The following is a 26,311-nucleotide window of genomic DNA, read 5'->3' on the forward strand; positions in this document are numbered from 1 at the left end:
GACAGCTTTTTTCCCTGTGGTTCTTAGGGTGCTTTTTGGGCTTGTGAGGCCAGCTCGCTGGTTCTCACTGGTACCATATTGTTTGCTTCCTTGGAAAGATTGGTTCTCTGTGAGCCCTGCTCAAGTGCCATGTTCAGAGGTGAGTGCAATAAGAGAGCTATCCCTCTGCTTGCCAACGTGAGTGTTAGCAGCAGCAGGACCAGGAGGGTGAATTAAAAGTAAGGAGCAAGTTCCTTCCTCCCATTCAACCCCAAGCAGCTGTGTCTGACCTCACATCACCTCCCTGATTTGGAGAAAGAGACAAACCTATGTATTAACCAAAATTAACATGGCAATGCTGCACAGCAGGGCTTGGGGACAGGATGGTGTTGTCTTCAACAAGACACTGGTGTGCTGGAGTAAGACAGGAGGTGAGGCTTTGGGCAGGTGGCAAGGCAGGTGAAGTGATGCCAGGCTCTTCAGGGGCTGCCAGATGTGGAGATGGTGCTGTGTTTGCATCAGTTAGGTGGGAGCCAGACGGGGACAGAAGGGAAATCTCCAAGGATGTGCCTGGACTGCACTCCAAGGCTGGGGAAAGCACCAGCAGAGAATCAGCTGGTTCATGATGTGTGGAGGGGCATCCTCTCTTTGCCTTCATCTTCGGGCTGAGAAGACCCAGAAGGCTCACACCCGTCTGGTACCATCCACCCCACACCCCCCCTCTTGCTGACTGCAGATTAATGGATAATATGGGTAAGAGCACGAGGCAGCTTCCCTGGAGAGAGAAGGGATAGGAGCTAGGAATTACTCCCATATCCAGCACCTGGCCATCCCCACCCTATGTGTCCCAGATCCGTGGGTAGGATGCTCCTTGCGAAGTCAGGAGAGGAATGTCTGTCCAGTGCGTTTTCCCCACAGCACGGCCAGAGCTTCCAGACAGCTGCTGTGACCCCAAAGCCAGGAGGCTGCTCAGCAAAAGCTCAGGAGGGATGGTATCAGGAGCATGAGGCCGGGGGCTGCCAAGACTCAGTCTTCGATCCCTCCGGCACAGGCAGCGCTGAGGCAGCCCTGCCACGCGTGGCACATACCCACGGCAGTTTGTCTCCCCGGACGGGTAAGGAGGAAGCTGGGGTGGTTGCCGAGCAGCTCTGGGTGTTTCGGGAAGCACAGACAGCCCGGCTACCCGGAGGGCGGTGGCTTGAGGCGGCAGCGGGGCCGCCCCCCACCCTCCGCCCAGGGGCGGGCCCCGCGTTCTGCCCGCCCCACAACGACCGCGGCCATGGAGGAGCGGAAGGAGAACCGCCCGCGGGCAGCCCCCCCTGAGGCGCCGGAGTCTGCCGCCTGCCCGCCGGTGAGTGCCCTGGGGCGGCGGGAGGTACCGGGCCGGGTCGGACACGCCGAGCATACACCGGCATCCCCGGACCGTCACTACCCACCCCCCCTAAACAACCCCTTTACCCGCGCTCCCCGACGCATGCGTAGAGGCCGCCCCGGTTGTGGCGGTGCCGTTACCGGTTCTGCTCAGGCCGCGCTTCGTCCCGGCCCTCGGCGCCTCCCGGGGCTGCGGGGCTGCAGCGCGGCCTGCCAGAAGGGCCGAGTGCCGGTTACCGAGGGGGTGCCTGCGGTGCCACGGGGCCGTCCCTCTGCGTCCGAGCCCCGGGAGGCCTCGGCGGGTCTCGGGAAGTTCGGCCCCGTCGTGTGCTCGCCCTACCGAGGCTGTAAATAAGCGCCTGGAGTTAGAGTGCCTTTAGCTTTTCCCCTAAAGTCACAGCGTGGGGCGCCCGTCTGTCTGTCTGTCTCTATAGATTGTTGTTAAACAAGGTTCCAAGAGAAATCTATTCCTGCCCGTCAGGGTTTTGGCAGCTCATCCCAGAAAACTCACCTTTTCTGGTGAAACTGGAAGGTGTATTCAGCTTTTGCCTCTTGGAGTTGCTCTCTGGCTTGACTTCAGACAGGAGCATCAGTGTCCCTTCCTTCTGCTGGTTGATTTTCATGAAAGTGAGGAAAACAGTGTTCAGAGCTGGCTTCAGTATTGATTTTCTCACCTGTCTATGAGCTAGTTCACTTCATTTGATCACAGTAATGTTCTAGCTTCTTGTTTTCACCTGCTTGAATGACCTGTGGGTTTCTCTTTCTCCTAGGGCAGGCATCATTGTAGGATCAGTGATCAAGAAACTAATGGAAAAAACACAACTACCAGTGTGAATGACTTCAGTGATCCAGTTTACAAAGAAATTTCTATGACCAATGGTTATATCAACAGAATGACCAGAGAGGAGCTCAGAAGTAAACTTGCAGAGTTCAAGCTTGAAACCAGGTTAGGCTGATGGTTCTTTTAATTACAGTAGAGAGACAGGGATGATTATTTTAAAGCTTAAAAATACACCACAAATTGAAAGCCACCAAACACTGCTTGTTTTATGTGCAGCCTTATGTACAGCTTTTGTTACAGGATTAGTGCATGTGATACTGCTTAATGTGTTATCAGAAATGTCTGCTGTCTCAGCTGGTAAAGAAATGAAAGAATATGTAACTGCAGGTTTATGTAATATGTTTTTTAATATGTAACTGCAGAGAAGTTTAGCATTCTAGAGAAGAAGACTGTAGGGGAGAAAGAAAAAAAAAGAAACAGTTTAACAGCATAATAGAAAAAAAATGGTGTCAATGGGAAGTGCAGCCTGCCACCTCTGCCTCATCTACCTGCAGGTGTTCTGGATGCATTTTTTTTTTTTTAATCCCTTCTTTGGCTAAATGAATTGACTCCTTGGGGGGAAAAAAAGTATCGTTACCTGATAAAACTTAACAAAAGGGGTTAGATTTTTACAGCTATTCAGCAATTACTATGATTTAAAAATAAAAACCAGCTATCAAATAGTAAATGATGTGGTTTTGGTTTCCTCCTAAGTGACTGATTTTCTGCTTGTGTTTTTTATTCAGTTGTAAATGCAGAAAGTTTTAATTTTTTCTTTAAGCTAAGTTAGATTTCTTTTGTTATTGTATTCAGTTAAGTAGGTCAAAATTTGCCTCACTTGTAAACAAGGAGTGTATCACCTCTAATGTGGTGAATTGAGCAGATTGCCCCACACTGTCCTTTCCCTTGAGGTTGTTTTGATAGCAGATCATCTCCTCTTTTAACTTCTTTTATAGGTTTGATGAAGAAAAGGGTAATTTTCCCCTCCATCAGCTCCCATACTGTTTCAGTTTTGAATGAACTGGTCACTTAAAATTAAACAAGATTATTAAACAGTTGTGGAGAGTCTGTGTTTGTAGGAGAGACCAGTGTTCTCAAATGCAGGTTTAGGAGACTGATTCCAGTTTTGCTTTGTGAATCAGTGGGCTGCTTTTCTGATAATACCACCTGCTACAAGTAGCTCCCGGGGCTTCCGTGATTTCATCTACTATTGTAATTTAAAAAATAATTTCTTTGTTTATTCAGCTGGGGTTCAGTGTGTGGTAGTTCTGGAACTTGTACTTGCATATTACAATGTTTGTATTAAAAATACACATTATGTAACTTTAATAACTTGCTGCTGTGAATTTATGTGTTAGCCACAAACCTCCTGAAACTAGGGTCTTGACCAGGAAGTTTTTTCTGACAAGTGAAATCTTAAATACTTCGTTTTAACTGAGTTACTCAAACTCAGTTTTAAATTTGGATTGAGACAAATTGATAGTGTGAGCATTAGAGATGGATTCTGCATTATCTGTGCCACTGATGCAGAAGTATCTTGGGCATTGGTCAGTTCAGGCAGAGGGCACAGGGAAATAGGGATGAAGCAGTGCTGTTTTCAGGGCAAGAGATTGTCTAGGAGCAATCTATAAAGGTTTTGCAAAGGCTTCTGCTGCTGAATCTTGCTGAGTTGGAGGTGACTGCAGTATCTCTGCACTGTGCTTCCCAGTCTGTCCCAGATACTGATATTATCAAGATCTTCTCGTTTTCAGGGTAGTATCACAGCCCCTGCATTATCTCGGGTAATGGAGTACTAACTGCATAATAAATTTGAATTCAGACTTCGGAAGTGCTGGTGTTCAAAATAAAGTTAATAAATTATGAACTTTCAAATTTTAAATGTAGCTTCAGTTCTGTGATGCTGAAATAATTCATTGAATGAGAGTGTAATCCTCGTCACTTTCTTTGTCTCTTTAAGAGGAGTAAAAGATGTGCTGAAAAAGAGACTGAAGAACTACTATAAGAAACAGAAGCTGATGCAGAAAGAACCTCTTAATGGAGACAGCTACTATGACTACATCTGTGTTGTTGACTTTGAAGCAACATGTGAAGAAGGCAACCCACCTGAATTTGTACATGAAATAATTGAGTTTCCTATTGTCTTAGTAAACACACATACCCTGGAAATAGTAAGTGATGAAATTACTGAGTTGTTATGGTGTTCTTCTCTGTAAATTCTTGGCTTCAGAAAGTCTGGGTTAGTGTTTAGGTAGATGTTGAACTTAATTTTAAAAAGGTTTTGTTTTTTTTTTTCTTCATAAAGACCTATCCCCTGCCTTACAAACCTTTTACAAACAAAACTTCCTTTCTATTCTTAAAGCATCTGGCATAGATCATACTCCTGCTGTTGACTCCCTCTACTGAGAGGAGAGGAGGGACTTTCAGTTTTCAGTCATCCATCTCCTTTATTTCCCTGCTTTAAGATGCACAAAGTTATTTCTAGGACTCCAGAGATTGATCATAAACAAGATTCTGTGGTCCTGTGGGAGGCAATCTAGATGAGACTAATGCAGAGGCTCTAGAAAGTGGGGTTGAGTGAACTCTGCTTCTTGGCAGGCTAGGCTGTTTCCACAATGTACCCAACAAATTGTGTAAGCTGATGTTAAACATTTAATAGGCATGTGGAAGGCTCAAGTGTTCTGTTCCAGTACAAGTTTGCTTTGGAAAAACTGCTTGCTGTCTAACTGAAACTGAGTGACTCAGTGAAATGGAGGCAGTGTCTGCTCCTCTGACTAATGTTTCATTTATCAGGAACTTTTCAGAGGAGGATTTTTCAGTCATCACTGATGCCACATCAGAGTGTAGCTGCATGTATGACTACCTGCTGAAAGAGGGTTGTGCAGATGATCAATATTGGTTTACAACCTTTAAGAGTTGTAGGAGACAGCATATTTTTTTTGCCTCTGTCCAAAAGGTTGTGTATAGCAGCAGGGATTTGGGGCTTTCTCTTCTCCTTGAAACTTGGATGTACTCTTCACTCTCTCACTGCTGTTTCCCAGAGTGAGGTCATTGTCTTTATCTCTGATGGGCTGGCATCTAGAGGCAGATGACTCAGATGCAGCCTCTGTGATGTGTGGCCATCACAGGTGAGCTTTTAGAGGCACAGCCTAAAAAAACACTGGACTTTGTTCATGCCTCTCACTTTTTTCCTTACTCATGCTCCCCTTTTCTCAAATCCCTTTATCAGAGTCTGTCTTTCTCCCCTCTTACATCCACTTCCCTGCACTGTGGTGCCTGCTGCCTGAGAGGAAGGATGTGTTGCAGTTGGAAAGCCAGGAATCCACACCATGGGGAATCTCATGACAGCATGAGGAGGCTCATACTGCCTCTTGGCATCCAGCAGGACAAAGTAGCTACTGTTGCCTTTCAAAGGTGTACAAGCTAAAGAGGTTGTCTTGTGGGCTATATAGACACGTGTTGAGTGTTTGATTCTCTTAATGACAGGAGGATACCTTTCAGCAATATGTGAAGCCAGAGATTAATCCCAAGCTTTCAAACTTCTGCATAAATCTGACAGGAATCACTCAGGTAATTTGCACTTTTGTTTATTTGGGAAAAAAGTACAAAGAGATGTTGATGTTTTCAAACTGGTAATTCATGGTAGTTTTCTGTAAGGCTTACTCTCTTAATCTTTTTTTGTTCCCTTCTCTCCCAGTCACTAAGTTGATTACTTAGGTGTAGGGAAAAACATTCACTTTTTAATCCATGTGTAGAAACTTAATCTTTAGCAGAGGAAAGCACGTTTCAAATTACATCTGTTCCTCTTCTAAGATTTTTATTCTTAAGGGTTTAATCTTATAATGGCAGTGGCTTACGATCAAGTGATTGAGCAGGAGCCTGGGAAATGAGCTCAAAGGTTTTTTTCAGAGTTCAACAGCTAATTGACCTTATTACCTTTATAGATTCCATTGGATGTTGGCTCTTTAAGATGTGCTTTTATTTCAGTTTTAAAAGATCTGCCTGATTGCTTATATTAATGTGTGATCTGTTTCTAAACATTTTTATGGAGCCAGCCTAGTGAGTGATTAGAGAGTGCCTATATACCATTATAGTTCTTACACTTCATGCTGTGGTTTTTTTTCTGAAGGTAGTGTTTCTCACTTCTGTTTTTTCTGTCCTTTTAGGACATTGTTGATAAGGCTGATACATTTCCTCAAGTTCTGCAGAATGTAATAGAGTGGATGAGACAGCGAGAACTGGGAACAAAGTATAGCTATTCCATTTTGACAGATGGGTATGTCCTTATCCAGCTTTCAGCATGATCTAAAATGGCAAAACCATGTTTAATCTTTCTGACAGTATTGTTAAAAGTGGATCATGATGCTGCTATTTTACTACATTTTTACCTTACAGGAAAATCAGAAAAGCTGAGCTCAAGCACTTGAAATGAAGCTTAAGTCCATTAGATGGCACTGTTTCATTCCTCACATGCTTTGTGCAACTACGTGATGTTGAATACACTTTTTAATCTTTTTGTTGTTGTTTTTGTAATCACCTGTTGTCATCTAGTTTTCATATAGCAAATAACACCTGCAAATAACCTAGTGCAGTTTCAGTTCCAAGTGAGTCCCATGTTCTCCTGGATCCAAGCTTTCAGAGTTGCATGGTGGTTGTGTTGTGCCCAGCATGTGTGAGTTATCCTGCATATTTCACCAGAAAGCAATAAGAGATTATGCAGTTTACTGAAGAAGGAGAAATGGCTTATACAGAAAGCTTTCTGCTTTGGCTCAGAGGAGTGTGGCACTGATGGGTCCCACCTCTAACAAGCTTTCTGTGTGAGTGATTGACCAGTCCTTGAATTTCCACCTGAACTTCCTAAAGGTTGAGTGGAAACTCGAGTCCCCTTATGACTGCAAAGTGAAGAGATCTTGAGATCTGGATACATCCATGCTGCAGTATTGTTCTTGTGATCTTAGCTTTGTTCCACGATGACAGATGCTGTTTGAGCCTCATCTTACATAGCACTGGCGAGGGAATTTTTTCTGTAGGTGGTGATTGCTTTTTAACCATGAAACATTACTGTTAATATGTCTGCTTTCTTCCTTCACTTGGAATGAGGGATTTGGGTAGGACAGGGAGTTTTCAACATGAGCCACGTTGAGATGAGTGATGCATTTTCATGTTGCTATGCCTGTTGTCTGCCTGGAGTAGGTCTTCTGCTGTGCTGCATTAAAAAGATAGCCCAGTGCTGCTCTGTTACAGTGACTGTGTTGAACCAAAGAGAGAGAAACCCTGAAACAAAACTGGAGTTCATGAAAAAAGAGCGTGGGAGATCTTACTGTGACTTCCTAACACTTCTGTCAACTAAAACACAGATAAATATTTCAGTCTGTAGTATGAGTGGTTTGAAAAATAATGCATCATAGGAGATAAATGGATACAGAGCAAAAATTTTTTTAACTAACCCAACTTAGCAACTGGGAAAATATTTTTTCTCCATGAGACTGTCTTTCTCAAAATTACCAAAGAATTAGACAACTGTAGCTCACAGGTCTTTTCTGATGAAGAACCTGTATCACTGAAATGTGCTTGTGCCCATTGTGAACAGTGAAGCCATTTAAAGGCTGTCACACAAGACTTGAGGTGTAAAGTGCACCTTAAAAAAAAGGAGTTATGCCTCATGTCATGTTCAGCTTTAAGAAACTGTGGTAAATACTGCTCTTTGACTAATTTTTTACTTAATTTTCTGCCTTTGGAAGGAACAGTGAATTAAAAACAAAATGCTGAAGGAACACTGGTTATATTACTGGGCCCAGAATGTGTCTGGAATTCCTCTCCACAGAAATCTCACTGGGATTCCTCAAGGAAAATAGGTGCAGGAAAATATCTGCCACATAAGTGAGACAGTGTAGACACCTCTAAGAGAGGGGAAAAAACCTGTATTTTATCTTGAAGCTTACAAACTTGTTGGGATGGTTCCCTTCAGGAAGGCAGCCTGGAAGTGCATAGGGTTATAGTTTCATTTTCTTTCCATAAAGGTCTGGTTTCTCCTTAAACTAAGTGCACTCTTGTTTTGATAATTGGCATTAAGTAGAGACATGCATGCAACTGTAGGTCATCAGGAGAATGTAAGGTGGTGTTTGCCTCCCTAAGTAAAGGGAGTTAGCAAAGTAATTAAGTGGTAAAGTAAAAAGTGGTAAGCACCTCGTTTATTAGCAGTTTCTGGAGTAGATGTGGGAGGTGGACAAGTTGGTGTGCTATTTTTTGTCTTAATGATCCTGGACCTGAAACCATCCTAGTGAAAATCATGCCCATGTTGCTTTTTTTTTCCCCATAACAAACAAATTTGTATTTAAAAAAAAGATTTACCATTACTTTAGCAAAAGGGCTTTTTCTAAACTGTTTGCCTTCTACTGATCACCAAAGAAAAGACAACTTTCTGTGCTACAGCCATGCAATATATAGAATGCAGGGCACCTGAATTATGTACCATTAATGTTTTTCTCTTTTGACTTTTTAAGATCTTGGGATATGAGTAAATTTTTGAACATCCAGTGCCGTATGAGCCGTATCAAATACCCTTCTTTTGCCAAAAAGTGGATCAATATTCGCAAATCCTATGGGAACTTCTATAAGGTTTGTGCAAATTGTTTGTACAGTTTTTTCTCCTATGGGAAAATTTGCTTTAAAAGTCTAGAATGTCCTGTTGTGCTTGTCATCTTTACTTGAGTAGGATAAAATTATAGTACTTAAACCGTAAGTTGCCTGGAGCCTGATTTTCAGATGTGCTTCATGCAGAGATCTCGCTGGGCTAATTGAAGGTCACATAATTTACTGCATCTTGTTTTTAATAGTCATGAGATGCTCCGTGGAAGATTATCTAAACATGTCATACTGGTGCTCTTTGATAAAGTGTGTCTTGAAGTAGTTTAGCTGAAAAGACTATTGATTTTTCAATTATTTTTTCCTGTTTTAATGTAATTCACTATACAACTGATTTGCATCGCTACCCACAGTTATCTCCACTTTTGACAGGGCAATAGAGACAGAGAAAGATAAAACATATCTACAAGGACCCATTGTCAGGAGAAGCAGTTCAGTGCTGGACTTTATTGCTGCTTTTTTTCACTGTCAGATTATCATAAAATGAGTATTGGAGATTCTAGCAAATTCCTAGTCAGTCTGCACTAAATCATTTTTTTGAACATGATTTTAGCCCAGCTGACAATATTGAGTTAACATTCAATAAGAGAAGAGTTTTACTTTATGCTGGGCAAATATTACAGGGTTACTCCATTTCTCCCTCTATTATTGTGCCTCTCTGTGCATGACCATTTCTGTTGGAAGCACAGAACAGTTCTGTTAGTCCTTTCAGCTTTAACCTAGACATACCTTCCTTTTCCTCTCTGATGAGCAGTGCTTTTTTATCAAAGGCAATGAAGATTGTGAAGGAATGCAGTTCTTTTTACTTTTTGTGATAATTTTTTGTTTAATCAGTGCAATCAGGTGTAGCTGTTATAGTTATTGAGTGATTCTATTTAGCTATTCCGTGCCACTATTGAATGTGTTGTTAAGTAATAGCAATAGATAATGACAAGGAATGTGTTGTAACTTCCCTGTGAAATAACCCACAGCCTGCAGTATGTCTCCCCTGCCCAGTTCATGGGTTTTATTGTTGGAGTTGCAAACTGCTGGGTATTGGCAACTGTCTTGTCACCATTCCACCTCACTGTTGAATCCAGTTGGATGATGCAAGGTCTTGGAACTTGCTATGTGCCCTGTTCCCTGACCCCAACCACTGCCACCAAGAGAGCAAACAGAAATTTTCCTTGAAAGTTACCCTTTTGTTTTTCTTTGACCTTTTAAAAAAAAAAAACAAAAACTTAATCAAAGGGCTTCTGCTGGTGTGAGTTTCCATGGGTAAGTCAGTTCAGTGCCCTTCAGTCTGTCCGTGCTGTTGGTCATGTGTCCAGCTCTGGGCCCCTCAGTTCAGGAAGGATATCGAGGTCCTGGAGCAGGTCCAAAGGAGGCAACTGGGCTGGTGAAGGGACTGGAGCACAGATCCTATGAGGTGAGGCTGAGGGAGCTGGGGGTGTTCAGCCTGGAGAAGAGGAGGCTCAGGGGAGACCTCATCACTCTCTACAACTCCCTGAAAGGAGGTTGGAGCCAGGGGGGGTTGGTCTCTTTTCCCAGGCAACTCTCAGCAAGACAAGAGGGCACAAGAGGTCTCAAGTTGTGCCAGGGGAGGTTTAGGTTGGATATTAGAAAGAATTTCTTTACTGAGAGGGTGATCAGACATTGAATGGGCTGTCCAGGGAAGTGATGGATTCTTCATCCCTGGAGATATTTAAAAAGAGCCTGGATGTGGCACTCAGTGCCATGGGCTGGGAACTGCAGTGGTAGTGGTAGTTGGATTTGGTGATCTCTGAGGTCCCTTCCAACCCAGCCTGTTCTATGATTCTATGATTCATCCATATGAACTTGCACTGATCTAGGTGTTGCTGGTCTGTTCCTGTGGTGTTTGGAGGCATCGAGAAGCTTGATGGTAGTGAGGCTCAGGAGCCTGGTGCTTCTTTATTTGCTTAGCATTTAAAAAGAAAACAAAAATCTGAGTTCCCCCTGCAATGCCTCTTTGGGTTGTAATTCCTTTTTTATGGTCTTGTTGAACCTTGTTTCCACCGTGGCCACTACTGGCCCATCTTGAGCTGGTGCTGGTGGGAGGCTCTTGACATTATGCTGAGTCTAGACAAGCTCCTGTTGACTGTGTCTCCTCTCTGAAAATGAGAGTGTCTGTCTCACCAAGGTGCTTTGATGTTAAATTGTTAGTGATCTGACAAAAGGCAACATGAAAGTACTATGTGACTTGAGCAGACTTAGAATCTGCATACGCTTCAGCTGCACTGTGTTAGATTAAAAAGACTTGGTACAGAGCCTAATTCTTGTGTGTGGTTCACTTTCTCCATCAGGTTCCTAGGAACCAGACCAAGCTGGCAATCATGCTTGAAAACCTGGGCATGAATTATGATGGGAGACCTCACAGTGGACTTGATGACTCTAAAAACATTGCAAGGATAGCTATAAGGATGCTACAGGATGGCTGTAAACTGCGGGTGAATGAGAAAATGTATGCTGGACAGCTTATGACAGTCTCCTCCTCAGCCCCCTTAGAGGGAGCCCCTGCTCCACAGATGCCCCACAGCAGAAATTAGCAGTTCAAGGGTTCTGCCTTAGGAACTGCTCTCAAGTACCCACTGAAGACTGTTTAGAGCCAATGAAACCTGCCAACCATGTGCAGAATCTGAAAGCACCTTAACCAATCATCTCTTGAAATAAAGGGGAGTGTGGAAGCTCTTTGCTCTTTGGAGCCTGTGTTACAGCATTTTTTTTTAATACTGATTTATTTGTTGTTTGCAACTTTTCTAGCAGTAAGGTTGATATGCAGAATCCAGGCGAAGTATTAAGCTTTTAAGACTGTAATTTAAAAACCTCCAAAAACTGATTTGGCTTGCACTGTGCTGTTCCACCCCAGCCTGTGGGCTGTGTTTATTCACTATGCCATATGGTAATGATATCTAGCATCTGATTATTCATTGCACATAAATAAGGCAATGCTGGAAGTACTGAAATAGTGGTTGGGCTGGCCTTTCCTGATAAGGCACTCTACTAAGGGTTCCTGATGGTAATTTTTTAAAAATTTTTTTGCATATTCATCAATTATAAAGCAGTAGAGAAGTATTAGGTTGTTTAGGTTTGTTTTTTTTTCATTAATGAATATGTTTGTCAACTTCCATATCAAGTGCTATATATTGAATAAAAATTCCATTGACACAGTATGATAGTAATTTTTTTTAATTTGTATTTAAAAAGAGTTGGCTTTTCAGACTTTCACTTTGTGGATTGTTATCTCTTACTCCTGCTACACTCATAGGAGCACATTTAAAGACACACTCTGCTATTTTTGGTACCTTCCCATACCTCTGCCACCATGAAGTTACACCTTTATCTCAAAATCTAATATTGGAAGATTAATATAATTTTATTAATAAAAGCTGCATCTAATTATTAACAACTTCTGCTTTCTTCCTAGGCCCCAGTTAAGATGATGTTCCAAAGACACCAGAGGCTTAATTTGCTTTGCCTCCATAGGCTGTATGAAGTGCAACATGAATGTGATCAGCTTTGCATGTTTTCTTTTGAGTCTCAGATGTGGACAGCTAGAACTGCTTTAGAATTATGTTAATTTTATTCTTGAAGCTCTAATTTAGAGGTTTGTTGAACAGTTTCTTTCTGTAGCAATACCTGATGTATTTTCAGAAGGGTAAAATCCAAATGTCCAATATATGTACTGTCAAAATACCATTTCTTTGTCAGCCCATGTCTTGTACAAATTGCTAAATGTATATTTGCCTTTCACTATAGCAACCATAGTATTTGCTTTTCTGAAGAACCATGGTAATTTACTCTTTTTGTTTCTGAGTTGCTGTGGTGGAGGCTTCTTTTATAGAATTGAGTTTAGCTGAGCACATGTCCCCTTGGGGTGCTGGCAGTATCATAGACTTTGTTGCTAGTCTTCTATTTACATGTCTGCAACTGGGCTCATAGTCCAATGAAAAACTATTTGTTACAGATTATACTGCAGGTTTCATAAGTGAAGAACTGTTGTAATTTTACATCGTTTATTTTAAATACAGAGTTGCTTATTTTTGCTAAATAACTTCAGAAAGGTATTTTGAGATAAGGGTTAAATATTAATATTTTGCTGTTGTTTACTGCTTGAGTATCTTTTATCAGTGAGTTGCAGAAATCAGTAGAATCATTCCAGATACCATTTTATCTAATTTGAATTAATGTCAGATTTTAAACTGGAACTATTTTCACAGAATGCTTGATTCATTCATTTTGAGATGAAGTGAATTTGAGCAATATTCGTTGGTTTACTTGAAATGCAGGCAAACTTATTAAGGTAAGTTTGTATTTATTAACAAGTCAAATGCTGAATTCACTGTAAAGCATGAGCAGTGTTGGGGGGGGGGATTTCTTTGGTCTCAGCATGGCCCAATGAACAGTCTGCTCTGGTGGACAACATTGCCATGGGTAGGTGGCTTAAATCTCATGAATGTGACAAGTTCACAAGACTCAGTACAGAGATTAATTTTCCTGGATGTTTTGATATTAGGGAAAGGAGGCATTTGAGAAAAAAAAATACATTGTATGGTGATTTTCTTAGTGATGCTTGTGTTTAGCCAAACAGTGTTTGGTTTTTTTTAGATTGATCCTGTTTGTGCAGAGAAGCTTGCTGAGTGCATTTCTGCTGTAGTATTTTTATTTATTAGGGGAGTCATCCCATGCTCTAAAAATTAATTGGCAACTATGTAAGAAAAAAATCCCTTTTATGCCAGCAAAAAAGTCATCAAAAACATGCAGGTGTTTTCCTGCCTGTACAGTAAGAGGCCTCGTTGTGTTGTTTTGAGTCTTTTTATTTCAGATTTCAGACACTGTACTTGAGCAATTCTACCACCACTGCAGGCAGCCTTTGTAAAACTTTGAACAAAGGAGTTGCAGACAAATTTCAACACAAGCACTTGCAAGTAGCTTTCTTAATATGTATTTATATGAATGTGAGAGAGATTCATAGAATCTTGGGGTTCTGTTAGAGAGGAAAGAAGGTTTCTCAGGCAGGTTAAAGAGGAATAACCTCTGTCTGGATGAGGAAATGTTGCTTGCTGCATGGGGGAGAGGTCACAACAGTTTGTAGCCTTCTGTCAGCCAACAGGGGCAAGGCTCAGTTGTCCATAGAAACTGCTCCTGTCTGTGCTTTTCTTACAATAATTTAGTAATTTAGTTTAACAAGGTAGTTGTGGTTTTCATATTTTGTTGGAAATTAACATTGCAGTGAGCAGGGGGCTGTTCCCAGCAGTGGAAATATAAAAAAACTTCAGTTCACCTTGAATTGAGGTTCTCATGTCCTTGGAGATCTCTTGGCACTTCACTGCAGGCCTTCAGTGCTCTTCAGTGACCTTGTGGAAGTGGTGTTTTTCTAAGGGTGTTGTTTGCTAAGGGACAACTAATTTCTCTCACCCTGCAATTCCCAAGGTTGTTTTGTAAGTCCTCCCTTTCCCTTTTTCTTCTGTTAGCAATTTTTTGCCTCCCTTGGAAAGAAGCTTGTGCTAACTAAGACCTTTGTGTGTTCTTTCTAATCTGGGGAAAAAAGAGACAGCAGACCCTTTAAAAAAAAAAAAAAAAGTGAAATCTTACCTGTGGTGGATAGGTGTCAAGAGGCCCAGTTACTGACTGGAGGCTTTTGAAATGGGTTAAATGCACAGAACATCATCCTGTTGCTAGCAAGACCTTTCTAGCCCTCTCTCAAGGACTTTGTATTTGACAGCCCCAGGGGTAACAGTGACAGCTTTCCAGGAGCACTCCCCTAATGGTGATGCATGAAGTAGATGGGTGGGGGTCACTTCATGCTTCTGCTCTGCCTTGTATTGAGTGGTGGCTTAGCTGAACAGCCCTACCAGCCTAACAGTTCATTTTAGAAGACCTCTCTGCCTCATTCAGTGGAGAATGAGGTGCTGATCTGTGAATATGGAAGCAGACAAAGCTTTGGAGAGTGAGAAGTCCCTTCTTTTTTTGAGTTCCTTCTAGTTTAGCCTTTGTGCAGTCACAGCCTCCCAACAGTGCCTGGCTGGGAGAAAAGCCTGAAGTAACTTCAGGGGTGTGCTCCTTTAATTGAAGGAATGCTTTGCACTAAGTGGCCTCACATGGAGGGAAGTCTTTTTCTAATGAATGATGAGAGCTTTGGACACCTCTGTGGCAGAGGTGATGTCTGGGTGTATTCTGTTTAGGGATGGAGCTGGAAGGCTTAGGCAGCTGCCTCCTCTGTGTCCACTCAGTTTAGGGGTGTCCCATGGGTAGCACCATGTCCTGTTCCAGTTATCTTAACTCAATGTGGTCACGACTGCACTTGTTACTTGTGATGCTGTTTGCAGATACATGGGGGGGCTGGGGTTTTCTACCTACTTTGCTGGCAAAATTATTGCTAATTGTGGTTTCTTGCTGTTTGCAGTGAATGGTAGTAATGATGGTGCATTGGTAAAGTACATGTAGGTGATTCTGGTCTCCTTTGTTTATGCTCCCTGTTTCAGCAACAGGGATTTTTTTTAAAGAGCACGTGTAACCAAATGGACCTCTGTGACCCAGAGGTGTCTCAATAAGCAGGAATTGCTTCATGGTGCTTGTGCTCAGCTTTGGGGTGATGTGCAGGCCCTGGGCTGGCCATGAAGTGTCACACACCTTCCCAGACAGCTTCCTGCTCAGAAAAACACCGTGCTTGAGCAGTGCTTATTTTTACTTATGACTGCAAAAAGTGTGATTTGGAGGTCTCCTTGCTGTGTTCCTTTATTTCATAATAATTTGTAGCTTGAAATGATAAGTAGTTGCATACTTGTGCTCTGAGCAGCATGAAAGTGCTTTGGATGTCATTTAGAGGCAGGTGTAGCAGCCAGCAATATGAGACTTGGAAGTGCCTCCCTTTCTCACTTGAAAGCCATCAAATGTTTGTGATTAATTTCCATTCTTGCAGATATGGAATAGGATTATAGAGGCTTAAAGAGAAGGGAGAAGTGACATGTTATTAGCTGATCTAGGCAGGGTGTGTGCTTGTACCCATCTGTATTGTCTGTGTTTAATACAGCTGATGAACTTTGAGACATACTTTTTGGTATGTCTAGCATCATGTATAGAGGGGGTAACTGATGGCTTCTGCACTAAGTTTGGCTGTATTTAAGTGCAATCCTGGGGACAGTGTGGTCATATTCTGGAGGACATCAATAAGAGGGGGAAGGTAGAGCCAGACACCCCCGAGCTCCTGTTAGTGATAGCTCTGTGCCATATGGGAGGATGGACAAGAGGCCTTCCCACCTCATTTCCAAACAACACTGTTCTGGTTCTGTGAAACCAGACAAGGGGAAAAATAAGCTAGATTATACAGTAGTCTGTAGTAGTCTGCTGCTGGGATCACTTAGTTAACCGGGAATTTTCCACCCATTTTTGGCCACAGACAGGTCCTCAGGCCAGCATTACTCTTCAGAGGACTTTGTTTCTCATTACTGATAGAGAGCTGTTCTTTCCTACCAACACAGTGTCCTGCAGTGTATTAGATAGGAAAGTTAAGCCATGTCCTACTGAAAAAACCATAGAGCAGGTCACCACACTTGGCAGTCTTCAGTACACAGGCAGCTCTGTAGATAAAGGGCTTTTGTTTGAGCAGAGAAGTCTAGGTGGGGCATGGCTGAAAAAGAAATCAGGCATCCTTATCTGGTGTCAGAGGGATTGCTGTGGTGCCTGTGAAGCCTGCCCCTTGGCATTGTGTAAATCTTTGGGAACAGTTTCCCTCGGCTGTGCTGGTGCTTTGTTTCTCCCTGTTAATCTGCAGAGCCACACGGACGTGTTTCTCCTTCAGACCCTTCTCAAGCACTTCAAAATTGCTAGTTTTGGGGCTGGCTTCTCTGAAATGTCATGGCTCACTCCGTGATCTTGCTTGTTTTGCCTACATGAAATAGTCCTTCCCTGTCCCTGTTTGTACTGGTGTTCTAAGGAGCAATGTCTGGAAGCAGCTGTACTCTCTGCTGCAATCTTGTCTGTGCTGCCAGCCTGACTGTTAGGAACAGGTCTTACAGAAACCTTATCTGATTGGGGACTGCTGCCTCGTTAGTAGTAGCATGTATAGTGTGGTGGTGTGGTTCCTGAACACTGCAGCCATTTAGCTGATGCTAACAGTGGGGAGTGAACAGAGGCAGTACAAGTTAATAGGGAAGCTCTTGGCTTCCTTCACAAGTCATGGCAAAAACCTTGTGGCGAATTCCCGTGGCTTAATGAGGTTGTCATTCATGAATGCTGTCACGTGCACATCTCCTCTGGGGTGGCTGACACCATCAGAGATTAAATATCATGGCAGGGACCAGAGTTATTTTGGTATGGAATGCCATTTAAGTGTGATGGGTATTTGTTTCTACACTGTAGCTCCCACATTAGTAAGTGAAGCATCACGTGGAGGAAGCAGAGTGATGCTTTACTAGATTCAGCATGTAAGCCTGCTTAGAAGCTTTTGATTTTTCTGACAGACTGTCATTAGCCTTCAGTCATGGGAAACTTCAGTTCTTGTGTTTGCCTTGTAAGAAGAAAATACTGTTTTTAAACTTAAAAAAATATTTTAAAAGTTTGTATTTGAGGGATTTGGGATATGAAGAGATCTACATATGGTAGATCTCTTGGAAATTGGAAGTGCTTTAGAAGAAACTCAGTGGTGCTGAGAAAGTGTTTTTGTGCTGCCAAATACATGAGCATGTGACAAACAGAAGTTTTAAAGCAAAATGTGAGAGTTGTGTAGCATTTAGCATTGTGCTGCTGTGTAACACTTTGGAGTGTGGCACCACAAAACTCTGAAGAACCTTGTTCAGCTTTGTTCTCTGTTGCTGTGGATAAGTCCCAGCAGGCACAGAGCAAGGTGTTACCAGGCTGAGATGGTGGCAGCTCTATAGAGGAAGTCACTTGTGGTACAAACACTACATCTCAGGAAGTTTTCTTCCATATTTTAGTCTGGGAGATGGTGATGTTCTCTAAGTGTTGGATCAAGGCTTCCAAAATTAATGATTCTGAGTCAATGGCCTTTCACCATGAAAACAGAATCACTGTGACAGCCCCTGATTTAGCTCCCTTTCAGGCAGAAAACAGAAATGCCTTTTTCCTGTCCTCCAGACAAGAGTTGGTGGATACTGAGTGCCATAGATGTGGGCATTTTTTTTAATTGTTTGATGTCACGATTTGGCAGAGAGTAAATGAACCCCTCTGTGCTTGACTGATAAGGTCTGTGCATATAATGTTTCCACAGAGGTTGCAGTAGATGTGTCAGACTGGATGAAACTTCTGTCTTGAACCAAGGTAGCCATGCCCAAGGCTGTTGAACTTCTTTCCTGAGCCAAGAGACTACAGACCTAATGCACGTCCCTCCTGGTAGCTGTGGTAGTGAGCAAAATACTCTGTGGTGAAAACATCAGCTTTGTGTCTGAGAGGTGAAAAGCATAAAGCTTGGCTGTGTGCCACTGGTTATGGAGTAAGTTTGTTTGGCTGTGTTCATCCTGTATGTGAAAAGGTTCACAGCTTAACCTCTGAGCTGGTGCCTGCAGCCATGTGGCCATTGCTGTGGGGAGCTTTCCAGCAATTCCTCCTCTTCTTTTTTGCCACTGCATAATATTTTAAAAATTGCACAGAATTTCTTCAAGCACTTCCTGCAGCTCAGCCAGTTCCTCATGCTCTAGAACTCTTTGACCATATAATCATCTCTCATTTAGAATATAAACGTCTTGAGAGTGCCTGTGTCTCCCACCCCCTTCAATTTTTAAATTCTGGAGTACATGCAGAATGGGCTGAACTGTCTTCATGTATTCTAGATCACCTCTTTTTCTCCATCCATACCAACTACCCTTTAGCCTGGGAAGCTGAACGTAGCCACTTCTATGTTCACTTGTGGGATTTTTAGCAGGACAAAATGTCTGCAACACACCTTGAAGTACAACTATCCTTACCCACTGCTTCCTGTTCTCCTTTTGCTTTTCCACTCAAGCTTTCCACCTTGTCTTGCACCAGCTCTTCTGTGCATGTCTGCTTGAGACTTCTCTTTTATTTTTCCCTTTCTCCTTTCTGTTTTCTGTTTCCTATGCTGTGGTCCTGACCATGACATCATAATTCAGCAGACCCTCAATGTCTAGAATATAACCTCCCAAATTATGTGCAGTTGGGCTGAGCCCTGTGCTTGCTCTAAGGAGAGAGACAAGCATTGGAAGTTGTATACACTGATTGGGGCATACAGTGAAATTCCTGATCTTGTTCAAAAGAAGATGAAATCCAGGCACAGAATTAAATTGCTGATCGAGTTTATGCAGTGGGTAAGGATAGTGCTAGAACTGGAAATCAGTCTCCTCAGCTGTTGTTTCCCCCAGACCCTCTATTTTTGCTTTTCAATAGACATCTTCATGTAGGTTGTCACTAGAAAAGAGGCTATGAAACTGCTGTGATGGTTTTGGCTGAGTTCTTCTTGGAGACAGGCCCTTGCCTGAGGGAATTCCACTCAAGCTCCAGGTCTCCAAAGCTGGGGGCTCTGCATCTCATCTCTGGACTCACAGGATGTATCTTCCACAAATCCTTTCTTGAACAATGTGACATTTCAGTCTGCCTGCCCTGGCCCCAGTGCTGACACTTCCAAGAGTTCTGTGTGCTTGCAGTCAATTGGACTGACAGCCTAAAACCCTCTAGACTGTGTTTGTTGTGACTGCAAAGGAACCTCAGCAATTGCTCCTCAGCTCCTTCATGCTACTGGGAGTTACTGGGATTTTTAATTGATGTGTTGATATGAATGGAGAAGGAATGGGAGTGCCTGGAATCACCAGAAGGAAGGCATTAGAGGCACACGAGAATGATAGATGCTGATGGCACATGTGTTAGCAGGTCATCCAAATTACAGCACACCTACATCTTCTTAGAATACCTGGCTGGAATGAACAAGGGGCCTATGCCAAGACAAGATAAACCTGACATGCCAAGGCATAGAAAGATGCTGGTTAGATGATAAAAGAATGGGATTGGAGCAATTAGGAACTGAGATAAGAACACAAAAGACAGCAAATGTATCCTAATGATTCACACAGACACGATGATCCTAATCACAGATAGGACCAGAGGTACAGAGAGCACATATAAAACATGTGTATGCTCACCAGTCTGAGAGTCCAGGAGGAGGAGGACAGATACCTGGCATCTTTTTTCTTCTGTCTCATTGCATGTAATCCTGGCATGAGCATTGACCCATGTTTGCTGGAATTCTGGGCTGACCACATGGAAATACACTGTAGAATTTGTTATTATTTGTATGTGAGTGTGCATGAGTGCAATTAGTTTGGGGATTTTTTTTAAACAGAATCACTTTCTATAGTTTCATCTCAAGCTTTGCTGCAGTTGTTGCTGCAGTGTGGCCACAAGAAAAGATTAATACATTGGCAGTGCTGGAATGCAAAGCATTTTTTCTGGACCCAAAGTCTTTGAGAGAAAGTTGCCTTTTTGAGCCACCTTCTCCAGCAATCTTTTCTATTTTACTTGCAGCTTGATTTTGCTGGTTTAAAAGCAACTTCTCACACTGGCTTCTGCTGCTTGGTTTCCTTTAACAGGCTGGTTTGGACCAATTCCTGCCAAGGATTTTGGCAGCACTGGAACGTCTCGCCAGGATCTTCTTCTGATCTTTGTTGTTGGATTTGTTTTGGCTTCATGTGCATGTGAAAAGTGTTCTTGGGAGCACATAGGAATACAAATCCTAGGGTTGTAAGGTGTCTGTGGACCACCTGGCACACTGCTAAGGTACTGGACTGTGGGGATCCCACACAATGTAGAGGGCAACTTCACTGTGCTTGGAGCCATCTTTCCAGGATTTACCTATACAAGGGCAAACTCAAAGGGGACTGCAGTGTCCCACTACAAAACAGGTTTGGTGATCCACTCAGAAGGCTACAACCTCAAATTACAGGCCTTGAAATGGAAAAAAAAGTCTGTGAATCTTTCCAGACATAGCCTACAGAACATCTCAAGGAAGCATAATGAAGTGTGTATTTTTGGCAGTTTAACAGGCAAATAGAGATCAATTAGGAGGTTGTTTTCTCAAGGAGACAGATGCCTGATGATTAGAAGTGATTCCCACTTGCTGGGTTTGCCATAGATTTCTAGTTTTCACTCTAGTCCCCTTTCTGTTTTCACTTTATTTCTTCCTGTCTCAGAAGAGCTTGGCACAAACAGCATGTAATTCACTCTGTCTTAAGCTCCTTAAGAATTAAACCCGTAGGGCCTGCTAGGGGAAATGTTTAGGTACCTAAACATAGCTGTCTGGTGCCCTCTGGTATCTCAGCTGTCTGCTCAAAGCTTGCAGACACCCTCTGAGACCTGCAGGAGTCCTGCTGTCTTCTGAAGCAGCAGCCGGAGGCCAGGCTGGAGATCTGAGATAGCTCCAGTAGCACTATTGCTCATACCTGTGTGTGGGCACTGGAATAGTGACCCTGGAGCAAGCCCAAGGCCCAGGCAGCTTCCCAGAAAGAGACAAGTACCTCCAGAGGATGGATTGTCCCGTTGGGCTCTGCTGCCTCTTAACATGACTTAGCTGGAAGATAGAAGCTGTTTTGCTGCTGGGCAGCATACAAGCTTCTGCAGACCCTTTGCTAGAGATACAGGGATTTCCAGCAGCCAGGAGAGGGGATGCTATTGTGAGGCTAAGGCATCATCTCCCAGACACCAAAGGCTTTGGCAAATTAAGGTTTGATTCTCTTTGGGTCACTCACTAATCTTCCCAAAAACCACAGGAGGAAGACAGTTGGATCTGGATTTAATTGTTTTCCTTCTGCACTTCAGTGGTAATGAATAGTGAGAGCTGCTATGGGGTTGATAAAGCTGGGATCGCCTTCTGCCATACTGGCTGCTTGCACAGGAGGGGAGGAGGAGCTGATCTTTGTGGAAATCAGTTACTTGCCAAGGTCCTCAATCAGGGTGCTTAGCCTTTGGCCTCTAGGAATTCTTGAACTGGTTCAGAGTTGGAATGAGTCTCTGAAGCACGTGCTGAAGTCAGGAGAGAGTGACTTGAATTTATTTTTTTTTTTTTTGGTAGTGGTTTTGGGCAACTACTGAAGGTAGGATGAAGAGATTTCAGCTTTTCAGTTTCTTAGAGCAAAAGGCTGTGTTTGGGTTGCCTTGTCTTAGTGCATTCATGGTTAGGTGTCACTGTCTCAGGGCAGCTTTTGCCTCCCAAACTATTTCTGTGGCTGTCTGCACAGACCACAGAGCCTGAGATTGTTGTCTCCTTTCTCCTGGTATAAGATGCAAAGGCACTTCTTGCATGAGCAGGACAGCATGGGCAACCAGCTGCTTTCTGGAGTGTTAGGCAGTGAACCCACCCTTGTGAGACACTGAGACATAGCTGAGTATAGGTGAAAGGGGGTGGCAAGAGAACTGGCCCTCCCCTGAAAAAAAATGCCCTGAAAAAAAGGGAAGAAAAAAAATGAAGGAGTATTGTTTATTTTCCCTTCAGAAGTCTGATGCAGCCAGTCTTTCTGGTCTGCCTTCAGCCCCATCCTTCCTCTTCCCAGAAAGCAGTTTTTCTGTGCTAAAGACTGTCCCTGGTAACTGAGCTCTGACTCTGGAAAGAGCAGTGCAGGGCTTCAAAGGGATGTACCTGCAACACTGATAGCCCAGCACCAGCCTCTCCCACAAGCCTGGGAAGGCTTTGTTTTGATTATTTAGTAATAAGAGTTGGCAATGATTTCAAGACTGTTAAAGGCAGAAAGGGACAGAGCTGTGGCTGCAAACAGAGGGACAGCAGTGGAAGTGCATCTAACTAATGGTGGACTCAGCACCATCTCCAGTCTGGCCACCCAGATAGGCAAAAAAAACCCCACTGGAGAAAGAGAATAGTCTCTCAGAGGAAAATAAGGAGTGGAAAATGTACACAAACAATTACATGCATAAGCATCTGCAAAAAAAGGACAGTGAAATGTACCCACACAATTCACAGGCAGAGCCCTCCTCCTCCCTGGGCTGTGTTTCTCTTCTGCCGAGGTATAAGACTTAGAGGTAGTTCAGGGACACCACTCTGTCATATGGGACCTGGTACAATTCCTGGGCAGGGAACTGCAGAAATGAAGGAGGACTGGCAGACACCTCCTGGGGTGAAGGGTGTTTTGCATGAGCAGCTGGTACACTCCTGCATAACAAACAACTGTAAACAGAAAAGCAGTTTGCTCACAGTCTTTTGACAGGTAGTAGAGCTAAGTTTTGCTAGAGTTTGCTTGCAATGAATAATTCAACCACTCCTGCTGCCCTTAAATTTAGATAATAATGTTGTAGTCAAAGGCTTTCTGAGCTTGGCAGCTGATGCTGTTGTGGGTTTGTCTCTGTGTTTGGCCTGGGGCCTGCAGTGTTTTATAGGTGCCTTTGACCTTGTGTGACAGCATCACTACGAGCTGGTCCTCTTTTACATGGCAAATGTGGCACAAATTCTTTCCCCAGTTTGCCAATTCCAAACTTGTAAAGCAGCCCATGTTATTCTAGAGGAGACTGAAAACAGACCTGGAGGGGGGAGGGAATGCTGGCTCTGGGTTTGCATCTCAAACACCTTCCCAGAGTCCAGCCTGATACCACATTTTCTGCCCCATCACCATCTGTCCATTGGTGGTTGTATTCATTCAGGGTCCACTGAGAGCTTAGTTGGCACCCACTTCTCAGACTGAATCCTCTCAAGGTTTCTGTAGTTGACATCTCCCTTCTCTTTGCCTTTTCTGATGACTGCAGGACACCCTCTGTCCACAAAGTGTGAGGTTTCATTCCTGTTCATCTTGACCCCAACACTGGCAGATTCAATATGGAAGGGAGTCTTCAGTGGGACTAAGGGACTCAGAAAACAAGATTATACAAGATGGAAAAGAAAGGGGCTTCTGAATAGATAAAAAGCAAATATAATTTTAGCATAAACTTATCACCCAAATACATCTTTGCCAGTGACTAAGCTGTTCCTGCAGGCCATGTTCTCAGGGATTTGGTGTCCCCAAGAACGTTTTCTCTCCCAGCTGCTGTCGTGGCTTCTGCAGAGGTTGTCAGCTTTGAGATGTCACTGTCCCTCTTTCAGAATTAACCACACCTCCTTTAAGCACAGTTCTAGGTGGTGCTCATCTGGCTTCACTCCAGTTTTTGGATGAGCCAAGTGGCTTTGATGTTCTGGAGCTACATGTCTTTTGTCCTTGAGGGTGATTTATCCTGCCTAGCTTGCACCCAGGTGATGGGAGCAGGGAACATGACTGCTTTCCCTCTGCTTGCTGTTTACAGGCTTGTATGAGAAACAGTGTCCAGAGGACCTTCAGAAGAAAAAGCTCAACAAACTAGAGTGAGCTAGGCAATGATTGCATGTAAACAGGTCCAAAAAATAATAATTTTTCAGAAAACCACCCTCCCCACTAGTAAAGCAGGAGCAGCCCTTGGACAGGGTGGTTTCTGTTATAAATGGTGTACGTGTGATGGTGTGATGGGCAGACACATCTCTCTCCTGAGCCATGGCTGTAGAGGAGAGGCAGGGTGTGGGGACATAGTGCTGCTTCCTTCTTTTCACTCAGGGTACTTGTGAGCTCTTGGCACCTGGGTAAATGTCATGTCAGGAAGGGACACTCTCAATACACTCAGAGAGAGGCAGGACTGAGAAAAGGGTCAAGACAAGACGTGGAACTTAATGTGTTTTGCTTAGAGCTGATATCCAGCTCTTCTTTGGGTTTCCAAGGTGACCCCCTAAGTACATTTCCAGGGTCATCCAACAGGGTGTCAGAAATGAAAAGGACCAATGGCTTCCAAGTGATGGCCAGTGCTAGGAGCCAGTTCTCCAGAAAAAGCAGGAGGGTGTATGTAGCCATAAACATTACTTCATACTCTCGGGCAAATTTTAACTTCTAGCCTTTCTTGAGCCTCCTAAAACAACACCAGAGTTTTCCCCAACTTGCTGGTGCTTTTTAAATTTTTTTTTTCCCTAACCCTATGGGGCTTTTTTTGCCTAAGTTTGCCAATATTTGATACCACAGATTCTTATTTGTCTGTGGATAACTGAAACAGAATTCTTGCTTTATTAATACACACAAAGTCTTTTGACTCTGAGTTCAGACAATCTTTTGTGGAGAAGCAAGCATAACTAGCAGTGGGAGATGATAAACACTGATATAGCTGAGGGCAATAACCTCCAGAAAATAGGTCCAAATGGATGCTTGCACTACTGTAGGCATTTTCATAATGCTTGTCCATCACGTAAGCAGCTGTCATAGTTTCTGCTTGCACTGATGAAAACACTCTGTTCAAAAAATGTGCTTAACAGAAAATAACATCCAGGAGGGATATTCCCATCACCAATAGCATCCCAACAGGGAAGTTTTGAGTTTCAGGGTTATTGAGAAATTCAAGGCCAGTCCCTTGTCTGTGTTTGTCTACTACTAAGTCTTCTCTTCAGAATTTCTTTCCTTGCTGTTGCCACACAAGGCTGCAGGGCTCTAGATATTTTTGAGAGTCCTTTTTCTGCTGGTGAGCTGCTCTTGTTCTGGGTTCTACCTAACATATTCTGCTCAGAGCCAAGAGTCTGACTCAAAGATGATCTGGATTCTGCTTCTCTTTAGAGCAACACAGGAAAGGTTTCTGGGTGGGAAAACCCAGCAGGGTCACCTTGCTCAGCCCCTCAGAGCTGAGAGTGGTGAGCACTTATTCTGCTAGAGACAAGTTGTTAGTCTTACAGCTTGGATATGTGCAGAACCTTCTTGAGGTTCTCCTGTGTTCCTCATGCCTTGTGGTGGATGGGGGCCCAGCCACAGCAGCCTGGCTGTGTCCCAGGCTGATATGATTGAATGCAATGTTGCTACCCAGTGTTCACCTGCAGTTACTGAGAGGTTCTGCCACTGGTCACATCATCTCGGATTTGGTACTGGGACCCAAAACCAGTTTCCTCCCCTTCCCTCTTCCTGGGAATGGACTGAAAACTGCTGCAATGGGCTTGTCTGGTTGCCAAGTGGCACAGAGCAATATGAGCATCCCAGATTTCAGTGTCTCCAGCCTGTCTTTCCTGCTCACAGGAGACAGCAGCAACTCACCACCAGTGGTCCTGTACTCACGTGGAGTGTGAAGTCCTTAGAAAAGGATTCAAACTACCAGTATGTACAGTGTTGATTTTTGCTTTGGAAGAAAAGTTGCCTACTGCTGCAGTTCCCTTCTTCCTGCAGGCTTCTGACCTTCTGCGGAGCAACGTTTGACCAAGGAAGACCTGGCTGATGGGAAGACTTACAGACAGCTTATTCAACTCTCCTGTTCCTATCTCACCGCATTATGGGCTGAGGAACTACCCCAACCTGATGTCCCTGTGCTGGTGGAGGGAGAAGGTAAGGAGGGCTAAGCAGAAGTGACCATGCTGCATACTTTTCCATTGGCTGGTTGTGCAAATATAAGTTCACAGGAGGCAATACTTCTTCAGAAGCAGTGACTGTGGGGTTTTTTTCTCATGAAATTTGCAAATGGCTGGCCCTGTTCCCATGTTTGCATATTTGTCTCTCTCTTCTAAAG

General features: G+C 43.5%; 1 protein-coding gene across 2 annotated transcripts; it reads left to right on the forward strand.

Moving 5' to 3' along the window:
- The first annotated feature begins 1,199 nt into the window (after positions 1-1,199).
- On the forward strand, positions 1,200-11,982 carry ERI1 (exoribonuclease 1). Of its 2 annotated transcripts, none has more exons than XM_071742905.1 (7): positions 1,200-1,330; positions 2,121-2,296; positions 4,128-4,338; positions 5,654-5,737; positions 6,334-6,443; positions 8,671-8,785; positions 11,116-11,982. In XM_071742905.1, exons 1-7 carry the CDS (start codon positions 1,259-1,261, stop codon positions 11,356-11,358), a joined length of 1,011 nt encoding a protein of 336 aa, XP_071599006.1. In that variant the 5' UTR covers positions 1,200-1,258; the 3' UTR covers positions 11,359-11,982. The 2 variants fall into 2 exon arrangements, with proteins under 2 accessions (XP_071599006.1, XP_071599007.1); XM_071742906.1 differs by having other exon boundaries at positions 1,232-1,330; positions 2,126-2,296.
- Positions 11,983-26,311: the final 14,329 nt, after the last annotated feature.

Source organism: Heliangelus exortis, chromosome 4, assembly GCF_036169615.1.
Source record: "Heliangelus exortis chromosome 4, bHelExo1.hap1, whole genome shotgun sequence".
NCBI lineage: Eukaryota > Metazoa > Chordata > Aves > Apodiformes > Trochilidae > Heliangelus > Heliangelus exortis.

Coding starts and splice junctions, on each gene's coding strand:
- ERI1 (XM_071742905.1), top strand. CDS start 1,259: ATGGAGGAGCGGAAGGAGAACCGCCCGCGGGCAGCCCCCCCTGAGGCG. Junction 2,297..4,127: donor GAGTTCAAGCTTGAAACCAG/GTTAGGCTGATG, acceptor TGTCTCTTTAAG/AGGAGTAAAAGATGTGCTGA. Junction 4,339..5,653: donor ACACACATACCCTGGAAATA/GTAAGTGATGAA, acceptor TCTTAATGACAG/GAGGATACCTTTCAGCAATA.